We start from the raw sequence: 10,927 nt of genomic DNA on the forward strand, positions 1-10,927 counted from the left end.
TTGTAGTTTCAACTCATGAGAGATGTTTGTTCTGAAGTAGGAATTTGAATATTAGAAACTTGTTATCAATCTATTTGCATAGCATTATGGGATTGTGAGTCAGCAGGCCCTGGCCAATGGAGCAGCTTCACAGGGAAACATCCAGCCTATTGTTTATTGCCATGCAAAGCCGGCTACGAGTCTGGAGCCTGTTCATGGACTCGCTCAAATTGGTAATTCTGCCTCCCCCCTTCAATCCCCTCCCCCAACGACGTCCAAGTCTGACGACGAGAGTAGCAATCTGTCGAATGACAGTGGATGTGATGCTGATGACATGGCTCCTGGGCAGCTTCCCCTGGTGAGGGACGGAGACAGGCAAAGTGTTGCCAGGGTCAAAGACAACTCTCAAGAGAGTGAGCTTATGGACAGTAGTGTGGCCCCAAGACAGAGTTGTGACACTGAGAGTCACTGTTCAGACATGTCCCTTACTGACACTTGTGAGAGCAGTATCACCGTGGAAACCCAGGAACAGGGTGGGGCTAGACAGTACAAACCGCGCAGAAAGTATTACATGTATGGCAATCTCAAACTCGTTAAGCCCATTAAAGATGTACCGAAGCGATTCATGGATCTTCTAAAATCCATGAATGCAGAGAAGTCGCGTGTTGAGGGAGAGCCAATCATATTGGCTGTCCCACAACATCACTTCAAGGTCAGCAAAGTCTCCAACAGTCAGTTCAATCCTAATGCCCCGACCTTTGTTCCTGGTTCCCATGGTGACAGAGTGTGTATCAATAATAGTCAAACGAATGTTTCCCAGTCCCCTTCCTCATCTAACTTAATGTACACCCAACATTTGGTATCATTGGCTAATTCTAATGCTTCATCATATCATCTTACTAGTAGTTCTGTCATCAGTACCCACCCACAGTATCATCCTAATCCTCTCTGCACAGGTTATCCTCCACCCCCTCCAGTGGCCAACCCCACTCCTCCCAGCTTCCTGGCCATTAACAGCATGCCGCACTAGTAGGGGTCCTCCAGCTGTTGACAGGTGATGGGTGTCCAGAACGGTAGCTAGTGCCATATTGCATGCACATCGCACCAACCAACAGTAACCATGGCTTGCAACATTATAACAGCTTGCTTTTTTTATGAACAAACTTTGAGCTGAAGTATCAACTTTTCTGAAATTTTCCCAATTTGTTTTAGTTTGATGTTTTTGGAATTTGCTATGTTCTCGACCATTTGATTTTAGGATACAGTATGTGTTATTGTCATGCATTGAAGGATTATGATACAGTACTAAAATTGTATTGTGATAACATCATAAAAAGTTAATCAACCATGAGCTTGACAATGATCAGACAGGAACAAATTGTCCTGTGAGCTCACTGTAAGAGGTCTTTTAATCAAACAATTTTGTAAGAAGTTTGCTTTTCTGATTTATTTTTATTAGATTTTCATATTTTACGAGTTGGTTTACCCTGCTATGCAGTGGGATTCATAGAGTCGTGTGGTGGATGAAAAAATAATTTTCAGGGCAGTGAAATTTGTTATGTAAAATAAAATTGGTCCAGCAATGGATGTCTTTAAAGATTTCCATTAACATTTCATAACTACATCAAATAGGATTGTTTAAATCAGTTTAAGCTTGTTCCAGTCTTTTAAGGCATAGATTGCTGTCTAAAGGTGCTCTCTTTTGAGTGAATACCAGTCCCATCCATATTTTCAGAGAAGTGTACTGATTACCATGGTGATGGGATCATTTTCCTGGTGATGGGTTGATATTGTACATGTATGCAAGTTGTATGTATTATTGTGCCTTGTTCACAGGCTAGTATTTTGTGAATGTGTTTATATATGCCCAGATTTAACAAATTAGCAAAACCTTGCACTTTTTATAAAAACTATGCAAAATAATGCAGGGATTTTTAAAAATATTTTTAAGCTAGCTAGCTATGCTTTTGAAAAATGTTAATCTCAAAAATTTCTATTAAAGCGAAGAACCCTCTGTATCTATTATATTTTCCAGTTTTGATTAAAAACTCAAACTTTGTTGCATTTATTTTTAGTAAACTTATTTTTGTATTTGGAAAATAAATTCCTTAAAGATTTGTACACCAATGGGGTCAATGTATTTCACTGATGCATCTGGCTTTCTGTTTACTTAGCATTTTATTTCAAGATTTCTAATTCTCTTCTCGTTGGTGCTATTTTTCCAAGCAATTGCTTTATTATCATATATTTGAAATATAGATATGTATCTCGTTGTAAAATGGATAAAGCTAGACTAGAAATGTTTTTGAATAAACTGCAAAATTACAGCATATCTGGGATCTCAAATAGTGCCAGCTATGATTTCTTTGTGAATGAGAGATGCTTTTACAGCTTTTTTTTTCCTTCAGTTGAGCTGATCATTTTTTTACTACTTTGTAAGGCTTTTGCTTGTTTTAGAGTGCTGCTCTCCTGTTGTGGATCAAACCACTGCATTGATGTACTTAATCGTTAGGTTGAGATGTTTGTTTTGCCTTCACAGTTATGTTTTTGTGATTAGAGTTTTGATAAGGTAGATATTCTACATGTATTCCTTTTTGAATTCTTGGACGTATACATGAATTTTTTTTTTTATAGTTTATAGAATGTTGATGTCTTGAAACGAAGTTAATTACAGTAAGTCAGAGTGATAAACATTTGCATATCTTTGTGATATCTTCTGACTAGTAACCAATATATTTGAGAAACTTTTTTTTTAAATTTAAACTTGAACAGCAACAGCAACCATATACTTCAAGGATCTAGATTTTGCTGTATGTTTAAAACTTTAATTTAAAAAGATAATATAGATTATGTAATCTGTATGCCACATTTATTTTAGATTAAATGCTTGTTTAAAAGTGGAACACGTGAATATTCTCTGAAAATTTAGCTAGATTTTATTTTTTAGAACAGCAAACAACCATTTTGAATACTAACGTTTGTCAAATACGTGAAGCTGTGTCCCATTTCTTTAGGGATTTTCTAATGTCTGTTTGTACATATTTGAAATTATAGAGTATCCAGGAATTTTACAAGTAATATCTGGGGTGATTTTTATTGATGTGTTAGCTGAAATCCCCTGTGTATTGCGTATGTCTTAAAAGAGGAACGCTGACATGTTTCTCGCATTTTAACGTTTGATAAGATTTTACCTACCAACCCCATTTTACTTTTAATGGGAAATTTGCTAAAATTTTGTGATTGTTTTTGTTAATAGTTCTATAGAGTTGAGTTTTCTTGGCTATGCAAGGATTGTATGAAAGTTTACAGTGTTCCTTCGAAGTTTGATGAGACGACGCCAGTGCATCGTTTTCTGAAGAACTGCTAATACTAAAGCGTGGCCTTTTCTCTTTTGGATACTGTGAACATTATTTACAGTTCTAACAAGATGTAAATTTATTTAAAGCAAAGTTGTTTATTCATTGTTATTTCTTTAATAAAATTTAGTGTTTTTGAACCTGATTCTTTTTTATTAGGTCACCTGAGTAAACTCAGGTATCTGTCCGTTTTCGTCCGTCGTGCGACGTGCGTCGTCCCTTAACAACTTTACATTTTTAACTTCTTCTTAAAAACAACAAGACCAATTGTTACCATTTTTGGTGAGGCATCTCTATGGTAAGAGGAATCTAGATTGTGAAATTCGTGGCTCTACCACCCCCGGGGCCAAAAGGGGGGCCAAATATGCCCCCCCAAAAAGCAGCCAAATTTTCAAAAATCATTTTCTCTACTCCCATGCATGTGAGGAAAAAACTGGTTACATGGTTATAATGTCCATGAAGCCCTCTACCAAATTGTGAAATTCATTGCCCCTGGGTCAGGGGTTCTGGCTCTAGGGTGGGGCCAATAAGGCCATATAGTAAAAATGTATTAAATCTTAAAAATCTTTTTCTCTATTCCCATATTTATTTGTTAAAAACTAAATGCATGGTTATGATGTCCATGAAGCCTTCTACCAAAATTGTGAAATTCATGGCCCCTGGGTCAGGGGTTCTGTCTCTAGGGTGGGGCAAATTTGGCCATATAGTAAAAATGTATTAAATCTTAGAAAATCTTCTCGAATTTTTTATCTTTAATACCGAGAAATCGGAAGAATACTGTCTTTTGTTTTATATATTTTAAACATCATTGGTACTTTAAGATTACCAGTTTGTTTTTATTTTTTCTCAGTTAAGCTTCGCTAATTAATAACCAACGAGAATTCCTCAAAAAATCCCGGAGATCACCTAGATTTTTTGAATTTTACAATCTTGCGCTTGCGCAATACATTCACGCTAACGGGATCTGTAGTTTATGTTTCCACAATACCACATCTGCATGAATAACTCAGAAATGATAATACAAATACGGGTAAATTTTCATTGGACTTTTGCTATATATTCTATTCTGTTCATATATATTAATGATTTCTTATGAGAGAAAGTATAAAATAACAAATATACATTTCAACTAAGTACATACTTATGTCTTCGTGATGACAAAAAATATTTGATTACATGCAAAATAGTTACATTATATTTCTTAGGAGATTGAAGATAGAATATGTTTTATCGTGAAAATGAATGATGTCCTCCGGACCCAGTTTTACAAAGAAAATACGTGTACGTTGGTGAAAAGAATTCTCCCTTTCTTTGGATTAAAATTTTTAGTTGAAAGGTATTTGCAGTCTCAAAAAGGTTTGTTGTGATGAATTTGACTGTTATTTTCAAGGCAACTTCATTAACTTTCTCCAAAATCGTTCCGGAGCGATTCTGCAATTTTCTTTTACACTTCGGGTATAAGTGGGGCATTCTAACTGTGGTAAGGGCCTTTCCTGAGACACAGTTAGATGATTCAAGCGAAGGAAAGTGTAGTGAAATTAATAGCATTATTGTAGGCGTATAGCTTTGTTGTGTAAATGTCAATAATAAGGTGTGTCGATGTACCTATTTCGTTAATGTCCGATATGCAATGTCAACCCGTGCACGCACGGGTCGAAGTCTACTGTTTTAAAATCTTCTCTATTCTCTTACTATGTATGAAAAACTGACTTCATAACTATGTTTACCAGGAAGTCCTCTACTAAAATTCTAAATTTTACGTCCCCTTGAGTATGGGTTTTGACTCTAGGGCAGTGCCAAAATGGACATATAGGTGTTAATGCATATAATGTTTAAAAATTATCTTCTTTACTCCAACACACCTGAAAGTAAAACTGAATTCATGATTTTGTAGACCAGATCTTTAAGTTTTTCGCCAAAGTTAAAGGTTTCTTAGTTCTTTTTGAAAGATTTAAGGCAGGGAGGTGGTCGTCATTACAAATTTATAATTTTTCTACTCCAGAATGAAACCCAATTAAATGAATATATGAGACTACTCGACAAGTTTGTGTATGGGTTATATGCTACTCAGGTGACCTTTAAGGCCTATTGGCCTCTTGTTTGTATAGCTCGAGTTGTCTCGCCTTTTAGGTAATTTGGTTAAGTTGACTGATCTGTGTTGATTTGGGTCCCCAATTACGACCATGTGACTACGGATTTATGAATTTTGAGTCTTTATAAACAAGGGCTTCCTGGTAGCACATATATGGACATTTATGGTGCAGTTCATTTTTACTTGAATGAAATGAAATATTGAGTGTCCTATCATTAAATTTATAAGTTTTGATTGTATAACCTTACAGTGTATATGTATTGTTAAGTATGTTGGCATATCTCTGCCCCTTGTGTGCAAGTTATTTTTCTATCAAATATGTCGACATGCAAGATAAATATGTTGACATGCAAGATAATTATGTCGACATGCAACATAACTATGTTGACATGCAAGACAATTGCAATTAGAAAAGAATTATACAAATTCTCAAAAAATTTCAAATATCGCCCACCTGTGACATCCAAGATGCTAGATGCTACCTTTTTATGTCGACATGCAACTTCTTTATGTTAACATGCAAGATAAAAATGCTGATATGCAACTTATTTATGTCAACATGCAACTTATTTATGTCAACATGCAACTTACTTATGTTGACATGCGAAATAAATATGTTGACATGCAACTTAGTTATGTTTACATGCAAGATAAATATGTTGACATGCAACTTATAAGTTGTATGTCAACATAACTTAGTTGCATGTCGACATAAATATGTTGCATGTCAACATATTTATCTTGCATGTTAACATAACCAAGTTGCATGTCAACATAAATAAGTTGCATGTTGACATAAAGAAGTTGCATGTTAACATAAAGAAGTTGCATGTTAACATAAAGAAGTTGCATGTTGACATCAATAGGTAGCGCATCTAGCATCTTGGATGTCACATGTTGGCAATATTTGATATTTTTTATAACTCTTATTTGATTGCAGTTTTCTTCCATGTCAACATAGATATGTTGCATGTTGACATACCTATCTTGCATGTCAACATATTTATCTTGCATGTCGACATAATTAGTAGAAAAATAACTTGCACACAAGGGGCAGAGATATGCCACCATAGTTAAGTTTACATTCATCTAACATCTATAGGCGTTTTTTATCCTGTAGAAGTAAGAATCCAAAGTCATTCGCTAGATAGTTTCTCATGTTTTTGCGCAATGGATAAATAAGCGCGTTCAATTATGTTAGATGTTAAAAAATCCACAGGTGCTTGTGGACTGGACCGTGCACTACCACCCCCCCCCCACCCCCCTTCTATTTTTTTTTTCAATTTTTTTTTTGTTTATTTCTTTTATTTATTATCGTTAACAACCCCTTATATATGTCTCCAGTCGAAAAATAACAGAAATATCACGACTCTGTGGCATTTTATATTCACACTCGTTTTCCCTATATATAAAAATCAAGTAAATTATTGATATACTCTCGGTCAATCATGGCCTAGCATTGTACATACCTCAACATCATTGGGGAGCTAGAAGTGGTCGAATGTTCAAGTTTCAAAGGGTGTTTCCCCTCAGTGTTCAAATTGTGATTTGAAGGTTTTCTGTCTCATTACCACACCTTTTTATAAAGTAATTCAATTATCTTTATAATTATTGAAATTCACATTGTTTATTCATAATTATTATATCTGTGTACATGACGTATATCAAATTAAGTGTCTATAGGGCCGAATACATTGTAAATGGTCACCTTGAACATGGCGGAGTTTCTTATGATACATGTGCGTATGTCGTAATAAATTGAAGAGAAGAGGTTAGACAAATCCCACAAGGTAATTTCCTTATCTATTACTAAATTAACTAATTATAGAAATATATTATAAGTGGTGGAATTCTTTTACTTTTACTAGTTCTCTTGACTAACACACACACACACACACACACACACATATATATATATATATATTAGCTTAAATAATAGTGTAGGTTTTGACGGGTTGCAAATTACATGTATTTTCGTGACTTTGTTCCTTATATCGCTTTTTTTTTATTATTGTTAACTCATTCCTTTGCCTGTCTCTCCGATCTATTCTCAAGATAGCGCAGTGTTTACCTTATCTGTAACGATAAAGCTGATTCAGTGAAACTTGAAACAATTTTTTGGACGAAAGGAATGGGTTTTTAAAAAGCACCTTCCTCATAAACAAAGCACCAGAAATGGAAATATTGAGGAAAAAATCTTCAGTATATAGTTTACGACTTCATTTTTAGCTCACCCGTTAAATGAGCGTTTCCTCTAATCGCCTGTCGTCCGTCTGATTGTCTGTAAACTTTTCACGTCTTCTTTAGAACCACTAGGTCACAAGGGAAGAGGGTGTTTAATTCTTAAAATAGTGTGAACCCGTTTTCAAAGTGGAGCTGATTACCAAACAGTAAAACTTAGGAGTGTATCGTGTAAATTAAACCCTCTCCTCAAAAACCACTGCAACAGACATTTCAATTATTACATCAAGTTATATACATGCACAAGTTATATACAGTGAAAATACAAAACTGATCAGACCGTGGCCCCTGTTCTAATACTGGGACCCAAGAGAGGTTCAAAGTTTAACAGAGAAATATATAAGAAAAAGGTTTAAAATCTTTTTCTCAGGAACTACAATTTTACAATTTGTGATATAATTATGCAAGCATCAACATATAGTGTTGATTCTAAATTGTTCAAATCATAACTCCCAGGCCAATACAGGGGCCCCAGGAGGCCTAGAATAAGATTGGTCGGTTGATGCCAAGTAGAACTTGGGATATTATGTTCCAAAAGAGTATGTTTCAATGATGATTTATATTTTAATTTTAGAACTTTTGTGAGTTTCACAACTTTTTAGGAGACATTCCTATCTAAAACTTCTAAATGATATACAAAGTCTGGTGTCAAGTAATAATGTTATATCTACTTGAATTCCAGCTCTAATGTGCTTATACTTCCTGGGTTTCCAATCTTTTTGGAAATTTGTGACACCATAGACATTAAAAAATGTATACCATTATAACCTCTATTTGAAAATGTTTAAGTATTGAAGTATATGTAATATCATTATAATTCAAGTCTCTTTGCGGACTACGGACCGTGTCCCCTTTTTTTGTTAACCCTTGTCACTTTTTAAAAAAAACATCGGGCCAATGATTTGGGATGAAAGCGTTATTCCCCATCTTGTATGAATGAAAAATATACGGAATAGAGCACAATTCTTGAATTTGACATTTATGCTAAGTATAAATATATAGGGAAAGACAACTTTAGATAGTACTAGGAATTGTGAGATTAGTTTATCTACTAGGTATGTTGTTTTTCGATTCCAGTCTTTTTTCTGCATGCATGATTCATCCCCATAATTGTTTATCTGTTATAGAATGTACGTATTGTACCTGATATACCATCTTTATCATGGTATCCCATGAATAAAGGGGAGTGAAACACCATAGCATATAGATGACCGTCAAGACGATTAAGACGAGCTTGGTGCAATGAGCTAGGTGACCCGTTAAAACGGTTTTGAGATGATGTTCTAATATTGGAGAAGAAATAACGCTGGAGTTCGTGTACAGATTGTATATTAGGTCTTGTATTATGGACTTTGTTGTTACTGAATTGAGTTGTTTAGATACCCGGGTATTCATTTTTTATCCCCAAACTGCAAATTTTTCGCTTATTTGACACATGTACATTCATTTTATTTATCATTATATATCATTATATATTTCAAAACCAAATAATTTACTGAGTGACTATTTCCATGTGTGTTGTTCCATCTTAAGCAAAAAGCACTCAAAATATTAACACAGTGTGTGCTTTTTAAATTCATTCAAGAAAACGTAAAATGAGTAAGGAATAATTAATCGAGTCAACGTACAAAATAATCGAAATCGAGTCTCGACAACCAGAATTTAGAGAATTTTTCGTTGATTTATTCTCGCCCTCGATGTGGCATGGTTTGGAGAACTCCTTACGGTATCCGTGTTTCCAGGATAATCTCTTTCTGTTGTAATCCGTATGACGTTCTTAAATGTTCAGAACAGATGATATAAAATTCCAATAAAACTTTGAGGCGAAATACCACACAAGGCTGGAGTTTTCCTCCGAGTAAAAGACTTTTCTTGGTACGCTATTGAAGTCGATGAACATATCTAAAGCCTTTTTATTCTGTCTCTGGGGGCATGCTAAGAGCGCCTTTAAGACAATCAATGCACTGTGTATTTACTTATCAAACCACAGAACAAAACGCTGAATCAGTCCACTTCATGGGTCTTACCGATGGTTATCTCTGTGAGCAGAGAGTAAGGAATCCCCGATGATCCCTGTGAAGGGGGTCGGGGATTTAAGCGGCCCGAGGATTGTCAGACCCAGGGTTGGGAGGCCACGAACTAGGAATGTTGGACATGGGCTTAAACGGCCCTACAAGTTGTTAATAGTCCTCGATGTCAACATGCTTAGAAATACATGTATTCTTTAGCTTGTAATTTTATGTCGGAAGAAAGTTGAATGTTAACGCGTTATGGTAATGATAAGATTGCAAGTGACCTATTAAAAAAAGAAAGAAAGAAAATCTTGATATCAATTTTTAATGGGAAAAGAAAGACCGCTTGAGATCGAGGTCCACCTGGTGTTGAGGCCATCGCGCCGAGTTTCTCCCTGGGGACAGCCGTAGCGCCGCTCACCTGTCCGTCGGTTGGTCGGTAGACCGTTTCCTAGTATTTCTCGACCATTGCATTTCCAAAAACTTTCAAAGTCCATCAGTGTTCATTAAAGCAGTTATCAAAGGCCACGGGGCTGTTCTTTTAAAAAGTTGCATTCTAGTATATATCCATAGAAACTGATTATTCGGGAAGAAAAGATTAAGTAATCGTATATTGTAATTTTCACACTGATATTGTTATCAAGTGAAAGCAGTTTTTATGTTCATCAAAGATTGATGCTATAAACTGGTTTTTACAATAAATGCATTTTTTACTTAAATATAATGAAGAGTGAACATCGGAGGGTATTCCCTCATTGTGTCACATTGTAATAAAAATCGTTACAAACTGAATCAAGTGCATGAGAAATCTATTTATTATTTTTTAGTCAGTTTTATGTATATTAACCTTTTGTTTAACTTTAATTTTTCCAACATTGTACAGGCTCTACAAGCATTATTACATACATTTTATCGGTAAAATAGTTAAATATGCACATCGCGAAAATGTTATTTCTCAAACAGCCTCCAGTCGCTGCATCTCGGATATAACTCGATCTTGGATATAACTCGATCTTGGATATGACTCGATCTTGGATATAACTCGATCTTGGATATAACTCGATATTGGATATGACTCGATCTTGGATATAACTCGATCTTGGATATAACTCGATCTTGGATATGACTCGATCTTGGATATAACTCGATCTTGGATATAACTCGATCTTGGATATAAGATTCCTTTAGAAAAGAGATTTTATCTGACATGGCCTGGTTTGTAAATCATTCTTTCGTTATTTTCGGAT

At 35.2% G+C, this 10,927-nt stretch overlaps 1 protein-coding gene across 2 annotated transcripts in view; it reads left to right on the forward strand.

The window, feature by feature from the left end:
* The window catches only part of LOC105338597 (UDP-N-acetylglucosamine transferase subunit ALG13), a 39,157-nt gene extending 35,682 nt beyond the window's left edge, over positions 1-3,475 (forward strand). Inside the window, exons 16-17 of one of the 2 annotated variants that reach the window (XM_066074771.1) lie at positions 83-212; positions 936-3,475. In XM_066074771.1, coding sequence (XP_065930843.1) covers positions 83-212; positions 936-1,009 — 204 coding nt within the window. In that variant the 3' untranslated portion in view covers positions 1,010-3,475. Of the gene's footprint in view, positions 1-82 lie in introns of both variants that reach the window. The other variant, XM_066074770.1, reaches the window with a different exon arrangement.
* Positions 3,476-10,927: the final 7,452 nt, after the last annotated feature.

This window comes from Magallana gigas, chromosome 2, assembly GCF_963853765.1.
Source record: "Magallana gigas chromosome 2, xbMagGiga1.1, whole genome shotgun sequence".
Classification (NCBI taxonomy): Eukaryota; Metazoa; Mollusca; class Bivalvia; order Ostreida; family Ostreidae; genus Magallana; species Magallana gigas.